Source organism: Mus musculus, chromosome 11 (assembly GCF_000001635.26).
Source record: "Mus musculus strain C57BL/6J chromosome 11, GRCm38.p6 C57BL/6J".
Classification (NCBI taxonomy): Eukaryota; Metazoa; Chordata; class Mammalia; order Rodentia; family Muridae; genus Mus; species Mus musculus.
In genome coordinates, this window is record NC_000077.6 from 50410414 (window position 1) to 50434914 (window position 24501).

At 46.1% G+C, this 24501-nt stretch overlaps 1 protein-coding gene across 4 annotated transcripts in view; it reads right to left on the reverse strand.

The window, feature by feature from the left end:
• Rufy1 (RUN and FYVE domain containing 1) overlaps positions 1–20861 on the reverse strand; it is a 41989-nt gene extending 21128 nt beyond the window's left edge. For 2 of the 4 annotated variants that reach the window (XR_001779949.2, XM_017314442.2), the window contains exons 1-8: positions 20371–20861; positions 11217–11390; positions 9964–10081; positions 9208–9309; positions 6771–6894; positions 5827–5888; positions 4104–4169; positions 153–222 (exon numbers count right to left, since the gene is read on the reverse strand). Coding sequence is in view for 3 of the 4 variants with exons in the window: in XM_017314442.2 (XP_017169931.1) it covers positions 153–222; positions 4104–4169; positions 5827–5888; positions 6771–6894; positions 9208–9309; positions 9964–10081; positions 11217–11390; positions 20371–20692 (1038 nt within the window). In the remaining variant the exon portion in view is untranslated. Of the gene's footprint in view, positions 1–152; positions 223–4103; positions 4170–5826; positions 5889–6770; positions 6895–9207; positions 9310–9963; positions 10082–11216; positions 11391–11502; positions 11654–20370 lie in introns of those variants that run through there. The other 2 variants (NM_172557.3, XM_006532841.4) reach the window with 2 other exon arrangements.
• Positions 20862–24501: the final 3640 nt, after the last annotated feature.

Genomic DNA, 24501 nt, shown 5'->3' on the forward strand with positions numbered 1-24501 from the left:
GGCTGGTTTTGAACTCATTCTCTAGCCCAGGCAGCTTTGAACTTGCAATCTTCTTGGCTCAGCCTCCCAAGTAGCTGGGATGACACCTGGCATGGCTTATACCACTTCTCTTAGCCTTGGGCCACTCTTTTGTTTAAGCTAAAGTTACAAACCTCTTCTTGAAGCTTTGAGTTCGTCTTTTCCAAGCCATCTATCTTCGTCTGAAGATCCCCAACTGTGCAGCTGTAGAGGAAAAACACAGGGGGCAGCAGAAACTTAAAGCAGTGGACTGCCTTTCCCAACTGGTGAAAGAAGGGAGAGTCCTGACTTCCTTTGCGAGAGGAAAGGCGCAGGGCTGCTCAGAACTCAGAGGTAGGAACTCTCAATGTGTGTGAATATTAAAATATCGCCAGCCTGATGAGCTGGTGCACACTTTAATCCCAGCACTCGGGAAGCAGAGGCAGGGGCCCTGTGAGTTCCAGACCAGCCTGGTCTACACAGTGAGTGCCAGAACATCCAGGGCTGTGTAGAGAGACCCTGACATAAAACCCACAAAACAACAACAACAAAAAACTATTGACAATAAACCCTATCCTCCAAATAATCTACTGATCTAGCTATTTGGCTATAAAGAAAATATTTCCCTCCATTATAATGGATGATGAGAATCAAAAATATATTGGCATTCATATTAGACCTTTTAAAATAGAAAAGTTAAATTACATTTATTTACTTCTTTGGCAGAGGTCACTTGCCACAGTGCAGCTGTAGAGCTCAGGACAACTCACAGAGTTATTTCTCTCCTCCTACCACGTGGGCCCCAGAGGTCAGGCTCACTTTATTTTACTTTAATTTTATTTTGAGATATGGTCTTTCTATATAGCCCTGGCTGAGCCGGAGCTCACTATGTATATCAGGCAGGGCTAGCCTCGAACTCAGAGACCTGTCTATCTCTGCCTCCCAAGTGTTTGGGAATTAAAGGTATGTGCGGCCACACCCTGCCAACATCACCAGGCTTGGCAGCAGGAGCTGTACCTGCTGAGCAATCTTGCCAGTTGTGTGTGTGTGTGTGTGTGTGTAAGTCAGAAGTTGCCACCGGTTATCTCAATTTGTTTTTATTTGTTTAAAAAGACTTACTTGGATGTATATGAGTGTTTGACTTGTATGTATCCGTGTGCCTAGCAGCTAAGGAGGCCGTAGAGGGTACCAGAGCTTCTGGTACTGGAGTTACAGATGGTTTTGATTTGCCGTGTAGGTGCTGAGAACCAAACCCAGGGCCTTCTCAAGAGCAGGACCTGCTTCTTAACCACTAAGTGATCTCTCCAGCCCCACTCTCTTAACCTTTGAGACAAGGTCTCTTACTGATGTGTAGCTCACTAATTGGCTAGAATGGTTAGCTACTAAGTTCTAGGGATTTGCCCATTTCCATGTCCCAAGGCTGAGGTCACATATGTACATGGCAATGCTCAGCTTCTTTTTTTTGTTTGTTTGTTTTTTCCAAGACAGGGTTTCTCTGTGTAGCCCTGGCTGTCCTGGAACTCACTCTGTAGACCAGGCTGGCCTCAAACTCAGAAATCCACCTGCCTCTGCCTCCCAAGTGCTGGGATTAAAGACGTGCACCACCACGCCCGGCATTTGTACTGCAGCTCAGAACTTGGATTCTGTACAGCAAGTTCCTCACACCCTGAGCCATCTCCCCGAATGCGAGGCAGAGTTTTAATCTTTATTTATTTTATTGCATGTATGTACATTTCCTGCATGTATATTTGTACTACGTGTAAGCCTGCTGCCTGCAGAGCTCAGAAGAGGCCGTGAGATCCCCGAGATCTAGAGTTGCAGATGGCTATGAGCTAGCATACAGATGCTGGGAATTGAACATGTTAGGAAGTGCAGTCAATGCTCTTAACTGCTGAGCCATCTCTCCAGTCCTGGACAGTTAATGTTTAAATCCTATTTATATTTTTCTACATTTTTGGAAAATTCTTTTAAAAATTAATTTATTAATTTTTCTTTATTTGTTTTGTTTTTTAAAAGCTGGGGTCTCTTTGTTCTGTATCTCTTGTCTGCCTTGCTATGTAGACCAGGATGGTCCCGAACTCACAGAGATCCATCTGCCTCTTCCTCGCAAGTGCTGGGATTAAAGGCATGCACCACCACACCCAGCCTAGATTTATTCTTTTTTTTTTTTTTTTTTTTTTTTTTGAGACAGGGCTTCTCTGTATAGTCCTGGCTGTCCTGGAACTCACTCTGTAGACCAGGCTGGCCTCGAACTCAGAAATCCGCCTGCCTCTGCCTCCGGAGTGCTGGGATTAAAGGCGTGCATCACCACGCCCGGCTAGATTTACTCTTTATGTGTATGAATGTTTTGCCTGCATGAATGTATGTGCTCCACGTGTGTGCAGCGTCCACAGAAGTCAGAAGACTGGATCCCTGGAACTGGGGTTATGAGCTACCACATGGGTCCTCTGCAAGAGCAACAATTGCTCTCAACCACTTAGCCATTCCTTCAGCCACTTCTGTGATATTTTAAACTACTTTTATACCGAAAGAATATGAAAAATGTAAAGATTCTATAAATCTGATGACAGCAACAAGCCCTTTGATAAGAGCAAGAACTTAAGTTTCTGAACTAGATGTCAAGTCATCTTTGCTGATAGCATTTTAAATCACTTAAGCATCAACTCAGTCTCCCCACAACTGGAGAAGTAGATCACTTCACTGTTGTTTTTTTTTTCTTTTTTTCGAGAAAAGGTTTCTCTGTATAGCCCTGGCTGTCCTGAAACTCACTCTGTAGACCAGGCTGGCCTCGAACTCAGAAATCCACCTGCCTCTGCCTCCGGAGTGCTGGGATTAAAGGTGTGCACTACCATGCCCAGCTCACTTCACTATTAATGCTCTAGTCAAGCATACATACCAGGAACTCGAGCATATGCACGTACATCATCCCTCACTCAACCTTGTGTGTGTGTGTGTGTGTGTGTGTGTGTGTGTGTGTGTGTGTGTGTGTGTGTGAGAGATGCGGCTGAAATCTAGGGCTTCTCTGAATCACAACCCCAGACTTCCTCCCCCTCCCCCTAAATTTAAGACTTCATTTTAGGCCATGCTTGTGGCTCACACCTTTAACCCCAAGACTGGAGAAGCAAAGGCTGATGTGTCTTTGTGAGTTCCAGGCTCCGCACCAGCCAAGGACTACATAGTCAGACTCTGTTTTTTTTTTTTTTTTTTTTTTTTTAATTTATTATATGTAAGTACACTGTAGCTGTCTTCAGACACTCCAGAAGAGGGCATCAGATCTTGTTATGAATGGTTGTGAGCCACCACGTGGTTGCTGAGATTTGAACTCAGGACTTTTGGAAGAGCAGTCAGTGCTCTTAACCGCTGAGCCATCTCTTCAGCCCCAGACTCTGTTTAATGCACACACGCGCACACACACCTATTCACGTGTGTGTGTGTGTGTGTGTGTGTGTGTGTGTGCCCGCCCATGGAGGCCAGAGATGATAGCTCCCTGTGGAGCTGGAGCTGCAGGCAGTTGAGAGCTGCCTGAGGTGGGTACTGGGAACACAACTCTGGAAGCACAATATGCCTTCCTAACTGCTGAGCCGGGACTCTAGCTCAGTGGTTCTCAACCTGTGGGCCACGGCCTCTTTGGCAAACCTCTAGCTCCAAAAGCATTTACATCATGATTAATAACAGTAGCAAACTTACAGTTATCAAGTAGCAATGAAATAATTTTATGTCTGGGGGTCAGCACAGCATGAGGAACTGACAGTATGAAAGGGTCACAGCGTTAGGAAGGTTGAGACCACTGCTAGCCTCTTCCTTCATTTCTCATATTATTTCACTTGTTCCCTTTCCTAAGGCTGTGGAGTAGGGGCAGAGCTCCAGGCTCTGTGTATTTATATCTCCGTGCTGTACCACGGTACAAAACAAAGCCCAAGGTCTTCCCAAAGCCATTCATCAGGGAGGGGTCCTCTCTGAGGCTGGACACACAAATGTGGCTTGAATGGTTACAACTTGTCTCTCTGTTTAGACAAACCGTAATCCTAACAGTTAAAACTGTAGACCTCGGCAAAGGTCTGTGGCACCCAACAGAACAACTGGCACTGGCGAGGAGTGAGCCTTACCTTAGGTGCCGGTTAAGTTCCTCCACGTAATTTTTCTGATCAAGGACATCGGTAATTCTTTCATGCCTATGAGAAGAGCACAGAGAGAAGACCTTAGATCCATGTCAAACCGTCTATGTATGGCCTGTGTACAGCCATCCCGATCTTCAGAAACTGAGACCGGCAGAGCCACTGTGGAGTAAACAGCATGGCTTGCCTGACACAGCATCAAGGTTTGAGGACAGGTCCCTGACCACCTGTGCCTCAGTGGGGAGGACAGAAAGCCATTGGCATCTGTGCACAGTGAACACACCTGCCGCCACACACGTGGCTCTGGGTCTTACTGTACTGAAGGAAAGGGGACACGCTCTCAAGGAAACAAAGACTTTCAGAACACAGCAGGACAAGTTAGAGTGAAAAAGCCCTCAACATTTCACAGTAGAGCTCTCCCTCTGATCGGTTTCTTTTTTTTAAAAATTCCAATCATTTACAATTTTTGCGTATACGTGTTTTCCTGTTTGTCAGTATGCACAGCATATATGCAAATACCCTTGGAAGACAGAGTGTCATATTTTGTGGGACTGGAGTTACAAACAGCTGTGAGCCACCGGATGCGGGTTCTGTATAAGAGCAGCAACTTAATCACTGAGCCATCTCTCCAGCTCTTTCTTTCTGTAAGTCGTGTGTGTGTGTGTGTGTGTGTGTGTGTGTGTGTGTGTGTGTGTGTCTGTGTGTCTGTGTGTGCGAGAGCTGCACGGAGCCATCTCACCGACCTTCCTGTCACTCCTTAACACATACTTCTATATTTGTAGCTCACGTAAATGGGGCTGTGCCACATTGTTTCATGCCACAGGTGCTGGGCTGGAGTTTGTTTTATAGTTGCTATCCTTTTGTTTCTTTTACCTTTTGCTTTTTCTTTACTTGCTAGTGCTCCTTGAGGTAACCCATAGTCATGGCTTACTGGCTATCTTCTTTTGTGCCTCTAACCAGCACATCGAGCTAACATATACCACGCACTATATACTCAACTTGTTTTGGCTTATAAAAAAGAAATATATGTATTCCTTGTTATCATACTTTTCTCATTTCATCGTCCTTTGGGTGAATTTCTCTTGGTCTACTATACAAGTAGATCAGATTTAGTCCTGTATGTCTGCATAACACACAACCACTAGGGGTGTCCTACAGTTATCCCATTATTGGTAGAAAAAGCTCAGTATGTTTTGGACAGTCAATAAAAAAAAAAAAAAAAAAAAAAAAAAAAAAACCAAAAATAAACCTGGAGTCTGATGCAATGGTTCAGTGGGTAAAGTACTTGCCACGCAGGTCAGATGACCTGAGTATAATTCCCAGAGCCCACATAAAGGTGGCCACAGAGAACCAGCTCCACACAGTTGTCTTCTGACCTCCATATGTGTGCTGTGGAATATGCATCCACCCACATGCTACACCACACACACACACACACACACACACACACACACACACACACCCCACATGGCTTAGATGGAAGTGACCATAGCAGCTTCCTGTGGTGAGGGGAGTGGACTGCGATGGGCAAAGGAGATGGTATAAAAGGGGAACTTCCACACGCATGCTCAATTCTGAGAGCAACTCCTGAAACAGAGAGGATGCCACCAGACTCACCTCTGTAACTAAATTAACTAAACAAAGCTGAAGTTGCAAAGCAAACCCAAGCCCGTGTCACCAGCTGGTGAGGGGCTGCGAGCAGCTCACTACTCACTCTCTGCCGCTGTCAAGATCCTGTGCGTCCTTCAGACAGAGAGAGAAGTCAATCACCCCGACCTGATGGAGACAGAGGGCACAAGCTCACATCAAACGTGCTGTGCTCATCCCCACAAGCCCTGTAAGCCTTGAGATTCAGGATGGTCACCCCACAACTGTGTGTGCATCCAAAGGAGGATGGGGCATTTATAAAGAGCATCAAAGGTTTGGGTGTACTAAGTAATTTTAAAACAGAGGGGAGGGAGGGAGGGAGGGAGAGAGAGAGAGAACGAACACTAGAGAGACTTCTAGACTAAAGGACAGTCTTGTTTATGGGACACTTCTAAGTCCTTTGCACCCCTATCTTGTTTGTTTGTTAGTTTTGTCAACCTGACACAAGCTAGAATCATCTGAGAAGAGGGAACTGGGAAATGCTTCTGTAGGGAGCCTATGAGGCATTTTCTTGATTAATGATTGATATGGGAAGGCCCAGCCCTTGTAGGTGGTGCCACTGGGCACGTGGTCCTGGATGCTATAAGAAAGGCTGACATGAACCGAACAATGACCAGCATGGCACCACAGACTAAGGGTCCAGGAGTGGCACAGATCCCTTGGCAGTAAGTAACAGCTCTCTCACTGAATTGAAGACACACTCAACAAGAGGGAAACCATGTCTGGTGCTGGAAACTTAGCCATCTGCCCAGAGCTAGTGAAGACATGGATCTTGGAGAGGAACCTACAACCACCACTTTACTAAACCAGCATACTCTCAAACTACATTCTAAATACCTATCCAAATACTAACAGATAAGTGTAGTCCTCACCCCCATCAAGAACTTCTCCTTGCAACAGATGGAGATCATTACAGGAAATTACATCCAATCAAAATGGAGAGCTGTCTGCAGATTTCAAGCCAACAACCGCTGGCCGGGTTCATCCCACTAGGGCCTAAATCCACGTTACCTGAGAATCCAAGTCTTCTCCCTTTAAGCAGAGGTTGGCATCCAGAACGTTGAGTCCCACCAGCAGACCCACGATCACCATTCCTTCCTCCTCCATCATTAAGGCCTCGGGCTCATAGAACTCACTGCAAGAGACTGGCATGTCAGGGAGCTACTCACAAACACCCTCACTCACCTCACCCCAGCTCTCCTGCCTTTGCATCGCTAGGATCCTTCCACTGGCACCTACCCTGGAGCAGGGACCCTCAGGGACCCTCCTTTCTCCTAACATGTCAAATGCCTCTTCTTGGCCTACATGTCTCCCCAGAGATCCATGTGACCAGCCTGCTTCCCAGCTTGGTTGCAGTTAGGAGAGGGACCAGCTGAGAGGTCACCAGAGGTGTGTTCTGAAGGTGTGTGACCTTTGCCTTTTCCTCTTTCTCCCTTTCTGTCCAGGAAGTCAGTTTTTATTCTACCTACCACATGCTTCCTACAGGATATGCTGCCTTGCTCCAGGCACAAAGCAAAAGGACCAGTTATGGACCGAAACCTCAGAAACCTGTGAGCCAAAGCTTAGCCAGAGGTCAACCTCAGGTGCTGGTTCTTAGATGGCTGCTTTTTATTTTATATTTTATCATTTTATTCTATGTGTATGTATGGGTGTTTTGTCTGCATGAAAGAGAGCTTTTAACTCCAGCTTTTTCATGTATGTGCTGGGGACTGAACCTCATGCCTGCAAAGCAAGCAGTTTATATCCCGAGCCACTACTTCCCCTCTCTCTCCCCTACTCCTGGCCTCTGTCTTCCTGTTGTCCTGCCTTGTGTCCCTGTGTCTTCACTTGGCTTCTCTCTATCGAAGACCTTGGCTGCCTGAAACATTAGGTCACCATGACTGGCTGGTGAGGTGACAGTGACAAAGGCCCCTGCCACCAGCCTGACACTCTGAGCTGATCTCTGGAACCTGCTGGATTGAAGGAGGGGACTGAGAGGGTGTGCTGGCACTCATCTGTAATCCCAGCACTTGGGTGGCAGAGGCAGGGGAAGCTCTGTGAGTTCAAGGCTAGCCTGGTCTATACAGAGAAATCTTGTCCTTCCCCCGCCCCAAAAGGGGAGAGAACTGACTTCATTTTATTTTCCTGACCCACATGTATGTGCCATGGTATTCACAACTCCTGAAAATAAGTAAATAAATTTAAAAGGAAAGAAAAACCAAAAATTAAAACAAGCTATGTTCAACAATAAAAAAAATTTGGGTCTTGGCTACGATGAAAAGGAAATTTTAATCTGAGTTAGACAAGAGATTAACTCTAGAGATTTCTGTTATATAAATTTCAGTCTAGAGAAAATCTCTTTTACAATGACTACTTGTTTATAAGCCATACATATAAAGAATGAGTCAGTCATAAATTTCAGTGATAGCCATTATTTAAGTTTTCACTAATGCTAACAAATCCACATTTTACAAACTGGATATGAAATCTTCAGCTAGGATGACATATGTATGTTTTTTACAAAAAGAATTACCCACCATTCAACAGTTATTTTATTCCTGTTATCATCCAGTCTATTAAATACCATTTTATTGAAACTTATTGAATGGGCTGACAGTTACCAAATTATAAGCATTAATATTCTGGGAGAATTATCTTTAGAATTTCAAAATGAAGTCCTGTGAGTTTCAGTCATAATGCTTCTGGGATATTTGGGTTCAATAAAGAAACACTTCAAGCCAGGCGGTGGCGGCGCACGCCTTTAATCCCAGCACTTGGGAGGCAGAGGCAGGCAAATTTCTGAGTTCAAGGCCAGCCTGGTCTACAGAGTGAGTTCCAGAATAGCCAGGGCTATACAGAGCAACCCTGTCTCTGGGAAAAACAAACAAACAAACCCAAAAAAAAAAAAAAAAAAAAAAAGAAAGAAAGAAAGAAACACTTCAAACCAAACCTCAGAGCACTGAAAACTAGGATCTAGGATGATTTGATTTCAGCTAGGAACACTCTATTTTCTTTTTTTGACAATGACTTACAGACTATGCTGCAACTACAAAGTAATAGAGACAAATATAATGATGCAATACCTTAGAGCTGCGTGTTGTCTGTGATACCTTAGAGCTGCGTGTTGTCTGTGATACCTTAGGGGATGTGTGTTGTCTGTGATACCTTAGGGGATGTGTGTTGTCTGTGATACCTTAGGGCTGCGTGTTGTCTGTGACACCTTAGGGGATGTGTGTTGTCTATGATACCTTAGAGCTGCGTGTTGTCTGTGATACCTTAGGGGATGTGTGTTGTCTGTGATACCTTAGGGGATGTGTGTTGTCTGTGATACCTTAGGGCTGCGTGTTGTCTGTGACACCTTAGGGGATGTGTGTTGTCTATGATACCTTAGAGCTGCGTGTTGTCTGTGATACCTTAGGGGATGTGTGTTGTCTGTGATACCTTAGGGGATGTGTGTTGTCTGTGATACCTTAGGAGCTGCTTGTTGTCTATGAGGACTTTCAGATAATCTGCCAGTTTCTTTTGCATGAGAGCAAGATAAAGCCACGCTCTGCCTCTTCCCACGGCTGTCCTAGAATTCAAACAGAGAATCAGACCACAACAGCATAAGAACAGCAACAAACACAGAACAAAATAATTACCTGTGGGAGGAATGTGTGTGTGTACACATACACGTACACACACGAGTCACACTGTAGTGTAGGGGTTAGAGAGGTACTGTCTGGGCACAGAGAATGCACGCTGTGCAACTTAGGTGCCTTTTGCATTTTGTACCACAGGCTCTTCAAGTGTTAAGGGTCTTATAACATTTCTGAGGCTCAGGCTCATTTATGCAACTTATGTTTGTGGTGAAATACCACATCACTGGGCTAGAGACACGTCTGCAGTTTCCCTGATTCCCACGTTCCACCTGCTGTGGGTGCTGGAAACCAAACTCCAGTCCTCAGTGAGAGCAGCAAGTGCCCTGTCTGCAGTCCAACAACAAATGTAAACGACCTGAACCACGTGGCAAGGGGCAGCCGCTGTCTTCATATTAAAGAACAGGAGTGGGAGGCTCAGAAAGGTTCAAGTCTCGCTCAAGGTCATGTGACGAGTGAGCAGCACAGGTGGGGTCAGAATCCATGTCATGGTTCCTGCTACAGAGTGTTAAGTTAGGAAGGACTTCAGAGGTGGCAAACACCCGAGAGAGGCAAGCAAACACTCAGCGTTACTACTTCTTACTCACTTTAGTTCTGGAAGATTCCTGACACTGGTAGCTATATCTGATGCTTCAGGACAAAGTTTTTCCACCAGCTCCAAAGGACCAAAGAAAGACTTATTTTGGCCAATGAAACTCTTCTTGACTAAAAGGGGAAACATGAGTGTAAGTCATGAGAATGGGCTGCAGGCCCTCCTGGGCCCCACTGGCTTCCTTTCAAAAGCCAAGCACAGCTCCGTAGCTCCACACTCCATCCTACGACCCAGGCATTTGGATGGCAGAGGCCACAGAACAAATTGGCTCTGCCTTCCTTCAGCAATGAGCTTTCTCTGATCCCATGCTCTTTCTTCAAGAGGTTACTGCTTATGAACTGAAATCTGTGAAATCCCACCCCCTTCACCCTGGTGCCAGCATCACTGCTGGACTCCTGATTGTCACAGCCACTTCCATCCTGAACTGCTACAATATTCTAATTGCTTTTCTAATATCTTCATTTCCTTACCCTTATAACGTGTTCTCCATTTGGCTAGAAGGGTTTGCTTGTTTAAGATGCAAACTAAGTCACACTGCTCCCGTAAGCTCCAAATTTACTTAGAAGAAAATTTGGCTCACTGTCATGACCTCTAAGGGTCTGCACGGTCCAGCCCCTCCCACTTCGTAGCTCTCACCTCCCATTCCACACTCTGGGTTACTAAGTGTCTGCCTCAAGCCATGGCTGGTCCCACTCAGGCCACTTGCACCTTACTATCTGTTTTGTTTTGTCCCCCTTCCCTTGTGCTAGGAATGTTGTGGCCCACATCTCTGTAGTGTTCTCTTAGGTCTCAGTTCACATGTCAACCCCTCAAAAAAAGTTTCCTGTCTTCTCTTCCTAACATGTCACTTTTTTTTTTTTAATTTTGCTTCCCTGAATTGATATCATTTTGTAGTTCTGTGTTTCTGCATCCACCATCTTAGCTTTTAAATGCACTCCCCAAGGCCACTAACAGCCACACGAGATGCAGCCGAAGTGTGGCTAGTTCAGCCAAGGACTGAAATGACATGTTCTGGCAATGTAAAACATGGTGGATTTTAAGCCTTACTATTAAAAAGTGCCTATCAGAGAACTATGAATGGCCTCTGTACTTGCAGTACCATTACTACTGGACAACGCTGCTCTAGAACACAGGGGACTTGTGTGTTCTGTGGGCTACTCTCCTCTCTACACCCACAACAATGCTTGGTACTAGCGAGGGCAAAGACTTAGCCCAAATTCCTATGCTCCTGGACACCCCCAGGCTCACCTTTCAGCCCATGTTTGAGGCAATGCTCCATCACTACAAAGAACTGCTGCAAGGGGGCATAGTCTGCATCCAGACTGCGTCCCAGGCTAAGGGCAGACTGGAGTAAGACCTTAATGCTGAGTTTCATCATGTGCATTAGGTTGGCACGCTCCTCCATCATCTGGCCTTTGGAAGCTGTGGGGACACACAAGGAAAGTTTCGTTAGTGGGCTGATTGGGGTTTGGAGTTGAGAGGGGTCAGAGTGGTACGACAGAGGGTCAGGGGCTTGCTCAGGGTGCGGACGCACTAGCGGGAGGATATCCGGGGTTCGTAGACAAGTCGCATTCCATTTCTGCAGACCACAGAGTCCCAGGCTCCTTGTGTGGTAGCAGAGACTGCCACGAGCTGAGTCTTCTTAGCAGCTCCTTGCGTTGCTAGGGGGCTGGTTCTAACAAGATTCGACGCGATTGGTCTCTCACCTGACCAATGATAGGTAGCAAAATCTAGCCCCGCCCCCCCAGCCCCTGACTATTTCTATTGGACGAAGACAGCTCAGAGCCACACCCACGGAGGAAGGTGGCCATCTTGGGCTGTCATTGGACCTAGTCGGATCTTTCCCGGGGCTTACAGCGTTTCAGATGTCTTTATGTTCCATTATCTGTGCCTGCAGGAAAGTGTCCTTCCTTCCTTTCCAGACTCTGAGCTTTCATCCACGACTTGTAGCCATTCTATGTTTTGCAAACTCTAAAATGTTTGCTAGAAATAACTCAGCTATATTTCCATTTCCATTCTATTCATCTTGTCACTTTGGAGAGTGAGCGTCTGACTACAGATAGTATGGGATATCTAGAACAAGTGCTTACCAAATGTTCGCTCAAGCCCAGGAAATGGCATCCTAGAGTTTAAAAAAAGTTAGACTCCGCCACTGGAGAGATTATGCGGTTATGACCACGTTATGACCGTGTACTGCTCTTTCACAGGCTCCAAGCCTACTACCCGGGCTCACAACCACCTGTAAGTCTAGCTCCAGGGCTTCCTACGAGGTTTTCTGGATTCTGCAGGCACCTGCACATACCTTCCTCCCCTATACATACATTAAAAAACAAAAACAAAATTCCTTAATGCCCCTCCCCCCAAGACTTCAAACTAAAAGTTCCCACAGGTGCACTAGCTGCAGGGTGGAGGGGTCTCCCTGTGGCGTGCCTGCCTCTCGGCCTGTGCCAGCCTTCTATCTTGTCCTTTGGCGCAAGCGATTCCAGTTTGTTTGCAGCCGTCTTAGTACTGAGGTCAAGCAACTTTTCATCATCTACTGCCTCCTAGGTTTTTTGTTTTGTTTTTCTGCAAAGCACTTGCTCAATCTTAGTTTTTTGTTTTGTTTTGTTATTTTGTCTTTTCTTTTTCAGAGTTTAGAACCGAACCCAGGGCTTTGCACTTGCTAGGCAAGTACTCTACCACTGAGCTAAATCCTCAAGCCTCAATCTTAATTTTTGTGTGGGAGGTTTTGCCCTTACCGTTGATAAAGTGATCACATTCTGGATGTGAGCACTCATGAGGACGCAGAATTAAAAGGGAACATGTAGGTGCTCTTTGAATGGAAATGAGGACATGACTGCTCCTGGGTATGGTTGAAGAGGTTTTTATGGAGATCATAGCCAGAGGCATCTGGAAGACTGAATATAGGTAGCAGAATAGAGGACCACGAGAGGAGCGTTGGCAGAGGGGTAGGCAGAGAAAAGGAGAGAAAAGAGAGGGAAGGGGAGAGAATGCAGGTAGGTGAAGAGAGATGCAGAGGCCCAAGTGTGGAGCTAAGAGGGAAGCCAATAGAGTTCTTAGCCAAACTGGCTGAGAAAGAGAAGCTTGGGGAAGGGAAGAGAAGCTGGGGGAGGGGGAAGAGAAGCTGGGGGTAGGCTCGGGAGAGGTTTACGGTAGGGGATGGGGTACTCCAGCCAGAATTACTCAGTAACAGGTACTTCTGAATAGGGAATGAGGGACCCTAGAGCCTAGCATAGACCTTGATATGCTAATAGGCACCACAGGCATAGTTTTTTGTTTTTGTGCCTGCCCCCAGACGGGGTTTTTCTGTATAGCCCTGGCTGTCCTGGAACTCACTCTGTAGATCAGGCTGGCCTCGAACTCAGAAATCTGCCTGCCTCTGCCTCCCAAGTGCTGGGATTAAAGGTGTGTGCCACCACTGCCTGGCTAGAAAGTTTATTAAAGAGTATTTATTTATTTTGTCTTTTCGAGACAGGGTTTCTCTGTGTAGCTTTGGCTGCCCTGGAACTCACTCTGTAGACCAGGCTAGCCTCAAACTCAAGAGATTGGACTGCCTCTGCCTCCTGAGTGCTGGGATTAAAGGCCTGCAGCAGCACAACAGGCCCCAGTCAGTGCACACATTGTGAGGCTCCAAGTTTCCCATGCATCCTTTCTTTGCTTTACAAAGACAAGTGATCCCTGAGCCCACGGCTTGTCTCAGGGCAATGATGACATCATGGAAAAAAGACTTTTGATAAAAAAAAAAAAACTGCATTAACAAAAGAGTAATGGAACAAGCAACGTCTAGATCACTTTGCGTTTTCTGCGTTAAACAAGGTGTGTAAATGGATGACTAACAGGATAGTTACCATTTTGGTAAGTCTTGGTGAAATGTATTTTTGGCATTTCTCAGTAGAGACATTTCTTCCTTCCTTCCTTCCTTTCTTTCTTTTCTTTTTTTAGGAAAGCATTTTAAAAGTTTATTTTTATGCTATGCATGTTTGGGTATTTTTACCTGCATATATGCATGTGAACCACATGTGTGCCTGGTGCCCAGGGAGGCCACAAGAGGGTGTCTCATACCCTTGGACTGGAATTACAGATGATTGTAAGCCTCCATGTGGATGTTGAGAATCAAACTTGAGTCATCTGAAAGAACAGCCAGTATCCTTAGCCACCGAGCCATCTCTCCGGCTCACAGTTTTAGGTTTAAAGTCAGTATCTGGCCCAGCATGTTAAAGTGGCTCAGTGTGTTAAAGGGTCTGCTGCCAAGCTCGAAGACCTGAGTTCTATCCCCGCGACCCACACGTTGGAAGGAGAAAACCAACTCCTGCAAGTTATGCTCTGACATACAAGCAGTGTGGCCCCTCACATACATGTACAGGAATGCATTAAAAATAGAAAATAGATAAGAGACACTATGACCTTGAACTCCTGATCCTTTTGCTTCATCTTGTAAGTGCTGAGATTACAGGTACGCGCCTCCATGCCCAGCGCCTCCATGCCCAGTTAGCTTGTGTTGGGTATTGAACCCAAAGTCTGGTGCATATCAGGCAAGCACTCTACCATTGAGCTATAGCCCCAGCTGCTCCAGTAGCTCCACTACTATTGTCCTCAGCTGCATGGACCACTAATATTATCTCAGGTTGCATGGGGCACTAAGATGGGGTAGTGTTTATGGCACTGAATTGATAGCACAAAAAAATCCCAGGCTTTCTAGATTTTCAGACATTTTCTCTGTTTGTTTCTATAGCTCACTTAATCACTAAAGTGAAGGGGAAAGCTAGCTTGTGTCACTTAGAAAAGGATTGTATCAGTTGTGTATAGAGGTGTTCTGACACATCGAAGATGGGTGTGGTAGCATGTTCTTGAATCCCAGCACTTGGGATCAGAGACTGAAACCAGTCTTGTCTACATAGCAAATTTGAGGCCAGATTGGACTACACAAGACTGTCTCAAAAACCACAGAAAACCAAACAAAAACCACGGATAAGAACAGGCAGACATAGCTCACACCGTGACCTGATGAGACAGGCACAATAGAGAATTCCTTCCAGGTGGCTTGCCGGTATGTTACCTAGTCTAGCTTTTGACTCCTGGATCAGCAAGCCCCCGACCCAATCTTGGGAGTAGCTGAGACTCCAGGCCTATCTAAATAACTATGAAATAAGACTGCCCCATGGGCCTTCATCTTTTAGGAAGTTTCACTCTAAAAAACAAGGTATGCCATTATATATATCCAGTGTGTCTGAAAGTGTAGTGTTGAGAGGAGAAAGCTAAAGAGTTATGTGCAAAGACACTTGGAAAGACTCAACAGTACACATGTGCACTCATGCACACATGCATGTGTAAGAAAAATCCCCCCAAGTGAAAGAAGACAACTATGCACCTGGGCTCATGTGGGATATTTTAAAACACGAATCAAAGCATCCTATAACACTCCATAGCTGCTTCTTTTTCTTTCTCTCTCTCTCTGTATCTGTTTCTGTCTCTCTCTCTCACCCCCCCACTATCTCTCATTAAATAAGTAAAATAATGTAATAAAATGGATGAAAATAATAGTATCTAACACACAATTCATAAAGCCCATGTAAAATCGTGGCCTGGACCAAAACACCAATGCTAGTCTTCCCTTACCATAGATTGGTGGGTGACAGTCACCTCCTCAGTGGCTTAACTAGTGTGCTGTGGCTCCACCTTGCCCTGAGATTCAGAGGGCTCAGAAGGGCTCTGTCCCTGCCCTTCCTGGTCACTCATGGCTACAGTAGAGTTGAGGAGTGTTAGGGAGAAGTTTCAGAGGTTTTGAGAAGTCAGATCTCTCCTATGAGCTTGGCTCCAAGTGCCCCTGCTCCTTGGTCTCAGCACGCTTCACTTATGAAACACAAATTCAGAGCTGAAAAATTGGTTCAATAATTAACATCATGTGCTGCTTCTCCCAGAGGATCTGACTGGGTTCCCAGCCCACATCATCTCCAGGGGATCGGATGCAAGCACTCTGCAAGCACCTACAGCTATGACGCGAGCATAAATTCACCCAGGCACACATATAAACACATAAAACTTAATTATCCATCTCCCAGAAATATGAGGAAAATTATTATTTTGTCATTTTGTTTTTTTGGTACAGAAGTCTCACTATGTAGGTCAAGCTAGCTTCAAACTTGTAATTTTTCTGCCCGAGTCTCTCTAGTGTAGGATTAGAGGTGTGAGATACAATGCCGCATTGAAAAAAATTATCATCAATTCCAAGCATGGGGCTTCTGCAAGCCTTGCCCCTTGATCGAAGCGGCTGCAGGGGCATACCCACGAAGCCAGCCCTACTACCACCCAGGCTTACTGTGGAAACTGAGGTAAGAGCGGGGAGGAGGGGTGATGGTGTGAGCACAGATCTAACACTCTTGTGGCATTTGGTAAACACAGAAGGAAGTCTGCACTTTATGTCATTGCCCTAATAGGAGAACAGATACATCCTTGTTCATCGGATGGTTATTGATTATCTATGATTCTCCAGAAGCACAGGCACACTTTACCTATCAGTGAGAGGATGAGCAGCATAACAACGCTTCAGTCAATGACTGATAAAGACTACATCGGAACAGAAGAATTCCCATGGTCTGTGACCCTCATAGCTGCTACAAAACTGCATTCCTCACGCACTGTGGGACAACCATGTAAACAAGCCTTGTGTACTGCTGGAGGTGCAGAGTACAGTCCCCAGAGTCAGGGATAGCAAGAAGATCTGTTAGGGATAAGTCACAGTTACTGGCTTGTGGGTCCACCCTGTTACACTTTTTATCATTATTGTAGTATATCCTCCTTCCACATTTAAAAAGCTAACTGTGGAAAGTGATGGACCAGCCTGACTCCATTTTAAGATTATAAGCCACTAGCACTGCTTGGGTGTGGTGGTGCATGCCCTTAGCCCCAGCATTCAGGAGGTAGAGGCATGTGGATCTCTGTGAGTTCAAGGCCAACCTGTTCTACAAGGTGAGTTCCAGGACTGCCAAGGCTGTATAAAGAGAAACCCTGTCTTGACAAAACCAAATACCAAACCAAGCTAAAAAAAATTTTTTTTTTGTTACCAGATCAAATAAGTTCATTCCTGTTTTCTGTAAAACTTGGGTTTGACCATGTCTTGACCCATTTGACATGTTCTACAGCCTATACCCTAAACTCTACCCTGATTAGATAAGATGTTCTGTCAGCTTCCTATGTAACCAAAAACCCCATTGGAAGCCCCCTAGGCTTGCAGCTTTCGGGGCGATATGAATCTCACTTTCTCTTATGATTGACGCTATTTTCTCAAAGCCCACTTATCCCCGTCTGACAGAAAATAAGGCTTGCATAATCTGACCAAAGAATTTGGATAATGGTCTTTCCTCTACTTCTGTGAGATTAACAAATGTTACCTAAGTGTGTGTGTGTGTGTGGTATGTTCTAGAAGAAGGCACTGTTAACACAGGTGATGTCTCTGTGTGTTGTTTCCTGAAGATTTTCCAGTTAGACAAGATGCAGCACAGGAATAGCCATGATCCTGCCCCCGGACACGCCCACACATATGGACACGCCCACACATATGGACACGCCCACTTACATATGCATTTTATTTAGTGAGGGGGGTTGTTTACACACGCCATGGTACACATGTGGTGATCAGAGATCAAGTTGTGAGAGTCAGTTCTCCCCTCCTACCATGTGGACCTTGGGGACTAAACTCGGGCCATCAGATATGAAGGCAAACACCTTTACCCACCAGGCCATTTTGTCAACATGTTTTAAATTGCAACAGTAATTGTACACATTTAAGGGGTATACTGTGACATTTTGGCTTATAGATTTAACATGTAACGAACATCAGGGCAACTGGCATATCCACCATCTCAAACAGTTTTCCTTTCCCTGTTGGGAAGGATTGAGTAAAACATCTCCAGTAGCTGTTAGAAAATATTCGGTAGTTCTTGCTGATCTTAGCTATTCTAGCTACAGTACAGAACTTCAGAAACCATTCCTCCTACCCAGCTCTACCCTGAATCCACTACCAGCCTCTCTCCATCCTCACCCAAAACTTCCTGAGATTTGGGAACTATTGTTAATTCTCTCTGTATCTTTGCTCTTAGCCAACAGGCTTAAGTAAACAACTAAAACCAAAACAATTTTAAATGGGAAAAAGGATAAGATATGGATATAAAGAAAGAAAACATTTTTGTGGAGGTACATAATGTGTGTACGTTTTAAGCCATTGTTTTAAGAGTCAAAAAGTAAAAACCAGGGCTGGTGAGATGGCTCAGTGGGTACAGGCTGGGTGATCTGAGTGCTGGCCCTGAAACTCACATGGCAGAAGGGGAGAACCGACTCCTGAAAGGCATCCTCAGACTTCCACAGGCACAGCACGGCAAGCATAATGATTAAAAACATCAGGGCTGGAGATGAAACTTGAAGCCCTGAGTTCAGATCCCCAGTGTTAAACACTGGGCACGACAGCATTTGTTAGTATTCCCAGTGCTTCCCTGGGAAAGCAGAGACAGGACGATACCTGGCGATGTGTTTATAAAAAAAAGATAAAGAGGTATAAGATATGTTCTATGGGGGTGTGGTGAGGTATGGGGGAAGGGGCTGCCTCGGCGGGTCCATGCCAAGGCACCCCCTACCCTCTGAGGGACCAGCCACATGATGGTATAGAATAGAGCTTATTCAGGGCATGGGGAGGGAAGTTAAGAGCGTAGTAGAGGCAGAGAGAGGGAGAGAGTTGAGAAGTATAGGCCGGGCATGGCCATGAACACGTGGAGAGAGGGGGACGGGGAGGGGGAAGGGAAGAGCAAGAGAGAAGCAAGGGGGAAGCAAGAGTAAGAGGGAGGAGGGGGCAAGCAGCCCCTTTTATAGTGGGTCAGGCCTGCCTGGCTCTTGCTAGGTAACTGTGGGGGTGGAGTTTAGACAGAATGCTAACACCTGGGTCTTTTTGGACAGTGTGGCCAATTGGTTAGCTCCGGGCTTAGTGAGAGACCTTGTCTCAAAAATAAGGTGGGTTAAACAGTTGAGGAAAACAGCCAACTTCTGGTCTCCAAGTACACAAGCACATGTACAAACATATGTGAACCCATATACACACACAAATGAAAAGGTTATAAAAATAACCAAGATTGCCAGGCGGTGGTGGTGCACATCTTTAATTCTAGCATGAAGAAGGCAGAGGCAGGAGGATTTCTGAGTTCGAGTCCAGCCAGGTCTACAGAGTGAGTTCTAGGACAGCCAGGGATACTTAGAGAAACCCTGTCTCAAAACAAAAAACTAAAAACAAAACAAAAAAACCCCAAACAAAAACCAAGACCAAAACCGAAAAATCAAGGTTAATTCATTACCAAGGAAAGAAGCTTTTTTGTTGTTTTTGTTGTGATTTTGTTCTTTAAAATAAAATCTGGGTACTAAAGTCTATTGTATGCACGTGATGCCCCAGGCATTTACAGTCAACACTCACTTTACCTCAGCAACCTGAAGTCTGCATGGTCCATTCACAGTAAGTGACCAGGCCAAGTGAAACGTGGTTATTTATTTATTTGTCTGTTTATTTATTTAGAGGCAGGGGCTCACTGTGTACACCAGGTGGGTCTCAAACTCTCAGAGCTCCACAAGCCTTTACCTCCTAAGTGCGGGTCTTAAAGGCGAGCACCACAACGCCCTTGGCTATCCTTTATATTTTAATTTTAGATATGTTCAGAAACACCAATGGATTATAATTAGCGCAGTTCTGAGCACGTACATTAACATGTGCAGGAAGTATGCACCCGAATCACCAAGCCCAGCTATAAAAAACAAATAATAATTTACTTTTGTTCTTTATTGGTATGCTGAAATTCTAATCTAGATCATAACAGCTGAATTGGATTATTCAACGTAGCTGATTAATTTTTTTTTTAATCCCCGTTTTTATAGACTGGGAAACGCGAGTAGGACAGGTGATGGGAAGTCTTCGTCCCACGGGGGGTGGGGTTGGGGGTTAGTGGCGGGAGAATAAAGGGAACTAAAACCTCCTGACTCTGACTCGCTGCTCTCACCAACTTTGGAATACGCTGTCAACCTCAGCCGCAGGTGCAAACCGGCTGGCTGCCGAGATTGTTAACTGGGGACCAGCACCGGACTTCATTTGTCAAGTATGCAAAATACGAACACTGGTGATTTTCCGTCTAAGCCTCTAATGTAAACCTCCTATTTAAAGTCAATCCGTGATCACGACGCAGCTGCTCTGAGGTTCACAAAGACAAACAAGGTGGGAGGGGAGTCCCGGGCCGCAGTCACCCTGGCCCGGTGGGTGACACCAATTGCAGAGCCCCGTGCCGCGCCGCGCGGCACAGCTCCGCGGAGCAGCTCGTCCGGCCGGTCAGGTTTCCCCAGCCCGGGAGCAGCCCCGGCCCGCGGGACCCCGGCCTACCTGCGCGCTCCCCGCCGCCGCCGCCGTCTCCCAGCCCCGCGGCCGCGCGCAGCGCGCTGCCGCAGCTCGCCGACAGGTTCCCGGTGGCTCTGCGCGCCAGCGTCAGGATGGGCGCCGACCAGCTGTCGGCCACTCGAGGCCGCGACGCACTCCGCAGCTCGCCGGGACTCGGCAGCTGGCTCCGGTCCACGATCTCGAACGCTTCCCCGGACTCTAGGCCTGCTTGGGGCTCAGGCTCCGGCCCCGGCTCGGACTCCGGCTCCCGCTCCGGCTCCGGCTCCGAATCCTGCCCCGCCCGGCGGCATTCTCCGCGGGCGGCCATGTTGTTAGGTCACGTGACCCGCCGCTGCCCTGGACCGACGACCTTAAGCCGCTGCGGCCTTGCTCGCTCTCACCTGGGCTTGCTTTCCTTGTATAGCATTCGGGAAAGTACGATTCCTAACCGTAGGTGATTCCCAGCCCGGAGCACTTGGAAGTTACTTTTGGACTTTCTACTTCCCACCCCGGGAATGCGCCTTATTTTAACGTTTTGCGACACAACTTCCTCTTTTAAACTTTCATTTCACATGCCTTTTCCCCCTTTGAATCAAAATCTCACTGTTGGATTTTTATTTGTTGTTGTTATTGTTGTTTCTTTCCCCCACACAAGGGAGACATTAAAACAGGCCATGTAGCCAAGTGGTGGTGGGACAAGCATTTAATCCCAGCATCAGGGAGGCATAGGCAGGCAATATCGCTGAGGACAGCAGAGTCAACGGAGTGAGTTCCAGGACAGCCAGAGTTACACAGAGAAACCCTGTCTCAACAACGCAGTCCCCATCACCCCCAGTAGGCCACTTGGCAGGGGTGTGCTTAACTACTTTTTTCTGGGGTGTGTGTGTGTGTGTGCGCGCGCGCGTGCGCGCGCGCGCGGCATGGCAGTTCTGGGAATTGTACTTCGTATCTCATACATGCTAATCAAGACCTCTACCACTGAGCTTCACCCAACCCCCAACACACATAACCAACAGGACCGTTGAATTTGTGATCCTCCTGTCTCCATCTCCCAAGTGCTTCTGACCCCACACCATGCTAGGCAGGCACTCTACTAGCAGAACTAGCAGAGCTATGTTCCCAGTCAGAATTTCAGTCTGTAGCTCCGGCTGGCCTAGAACTCAGTAATAGAGCACTGGCCTTGAACTGGTGATCCCCCTGCCTCTGTCAAGTGAGTATGGGGATTTTATGTGTGCCTTACCATGCCAACTCATGTCTAATATTTTCGACTTCATATTTTTCGGCAGCTTTCTTCAGAACAGGCTGTAAAAGGGCTGCCAAAGAAATTAGGACAGATGAGTCAGAGGTGTGTGTGTGGTGGTGGGGCTTTTTCTTTCAAATCAAATGAATCTGAATGACAGCCTAGCAGGCAAGGTCAGCAGTGGTGGTCTGGAAATGAGCTCTGTATTCTGCTATTAATTAAGTTGATAGGAATTGAACCAACCTCATTCCTAAGTGATAAGGAAACGCAGCACACAACGTACCTTGTGATTATTGTCTCTGCTTTCCAACTCTGGCTTGGATAAGTCACCCTACAGATATGTGGTTATTCAGCCTATTTTCTTACTAGGGATAGAAGGGAATTTGGCAAGATGGAGATGCGAATGTCATGAGAATGTAACAATTTGCAAAAAAGAATTTAACAGTTTGGACCATGTCAAACCACAGAACTCTTAGTGTTTAAAATTATTACAGTGTTGTTGCAGGCCAGGTGTGGTGGCACACACTTTTAATCCCAGCACTTTGGAGGCAGAGGCAGGTAAATTTTTGTGAGTTTAAGGCCAGCCTAGTTTACATAACCAGTTTCAGTCCAGCCAGGGCTAGGTAGTAAGATCCTGTCTCAACAAATAGAATAAAATAAAATGTTGTGGTAGATTGTTAGAGATCAAATAATTTCACCTAAAAATTTGGATTTTAGTCCTTTTTGAATCATGGACAACTTAGAATATGTTTCCTGATGGTAGCACATTATTGGTAGTGGTTGGATGGCTGCTATGAGAAATTATTTGTGCTCCCTTTGGCATTACAGACACTAAGCCTCGAACAATATAGAGAAGCTTAGCATAGCGTCTGTGTGCTCTGAGGCACAGAGGAAAGGTTCATGTTGTGTGTAGATCATCATGCCCACTGCACCAAGCTGCAGGAGGAGAAGCATGTGATGAGGCCTTACACAGGGCTAGGCTCAAGTACACTGACCGATAGAAGATCCACCCACATCTCAAAGAATGGGGCCGTCACCAAATTTAATGCAGATGAATTTGAAGATCTGAGAAGTGACTCAGCCTCGGTGCACCTTCACAATGCTTGGTGGTTTCTGTGGTGGCAGTGTCTCAGACAACCCCGCCTGTTTCGGAAATGTGGCAGGGGCTAATGCAGATTCATTGATTCCCACTTTAATTCTGTCACACTGCACACAGTAAATATAGCTCTCTATAGGTCTCTATTATGTGGTTTACAGAGTAGATTCAAGAGGCTATGGCAGAGTGCAAAGGGTTTGAGAGTGCACGGACAGAAATGTCAATAGAATCTCCATGGGTAAGAACCTGAGACCAACCCTGGGATGAAGATGCTGCTGTGGCCCAGGGGAGAGACAGGCTTCAGGGTGGAGTCTCGGGAAGAGTGGAAATAGGCTGGAGCAGGAAACTCTGTGTGTGTGTGTCCAGGTCCACCAGGCACACAGGTAGACCAGCAGGCATTCTAGTGAGCAGCAGGGCCCAAGCTGAGCTGGCGCTTTAGCATCAGAGTAGTGTTTTGTGACGGTTGATCCTTGGTGCATACTGGGTGTCAGGCTGGTGGGCCATGCCATGTCATCTTAGTGCTAGGTGTCCACCAATTTATGAGGTCCAGGGAATTCCACACTACACTTGGTCTGGTGTGGCCAGTCAGTTCTTGGGCCTGTTTTCCCTCCTATGATTTTGAAATATCCATGTTTCCCAACCCTTTCAATTCACCCTCAGAGTGACAAGCTTTTAGTTTGGTTCTAGTCCCAGAAACCACCCATTTAATAAGTCTGTGTTGCATGGTCTGTGACTGACAGATGGTGAAGTTGTGGGTCCATCCAGGGGCTCCAGTCATCCATGAGTGGCAACTCAGAGGCAACTCCACTGTAGCCTGAACAGTGCCCCCCTTCCTGTGACTACTCTCCTGCATCAACAGCAGCCCTACTTGTGACTGTTTCAATTTCCTGAAGTCAACACTACTAACGCCATTCCTGCATATTCTATTTTAACATTTCTTGACCACATCAGACCTCAATCCCTCCCTCTGCCCTCCCGGATCCCCACTGCTGATAAGACACCTCACCTGTAAGAGAAATTCTCTCTCTCATCTTTTCTGATCTTCACCTTCTCAGGTTTATTGCACAACAAATTGATCCCCATCACCATTAATCCTCCCTAGTTTTCTTTTCTCCTAACATCCCTTCTCCCTAAACAGAGCCAAAAACTGCCTATAAAATAGCATCTCCTATGGCACAGCCTGAAAAAGCACATTTTTATTCATGATGGAGTGAGTTAGAGAAGGGCCTAGCCTGCCCTCAGCATCCTCATCTTGTGAGACAAAAGAGTCCTCACCTCGTAAGCTGTGCCTCCTGTTTTCCTCCATCATGACCCATCAGTCTTTCTGACTCCTTTTCATATCATTATACAGGATGTGGATTTATGAACTCCCTCATAATCTCTTCATGCGCTTTAAAAGCATTTATTTATTTATTTATTTATTTGAGACAGGATCTCCCTGTGTAACCCTGGTTGTCCTGGAGCTCAGGCCGGTCTTGATCTCACAGAGATCTTCCTGACTTTGCCTCTCAGGGCTGGGATTAAAGTACACTATCACCCCAGAGAGTTCATTTTTATTTCTGTGTAGCTCTGTGTGTGTGTGCATGAGTTTATGTATACCACATATGCATAGTGCCCTGAGAGGCCAGAGGGTGTTGGATCTCCTGGGACTGGAGTTATAGGTAGTTGTGGGTAATCTAATGTTGGTGCTGGGATCAGAACCCAGGTCCTCTGGAAGAGCACCAAGTGCTTTTAATAGATAAGATATCTCTCCAGCCCTTTCTTTCTATTCTTTTTTATTTTAAAGATTTATTTATTTTAT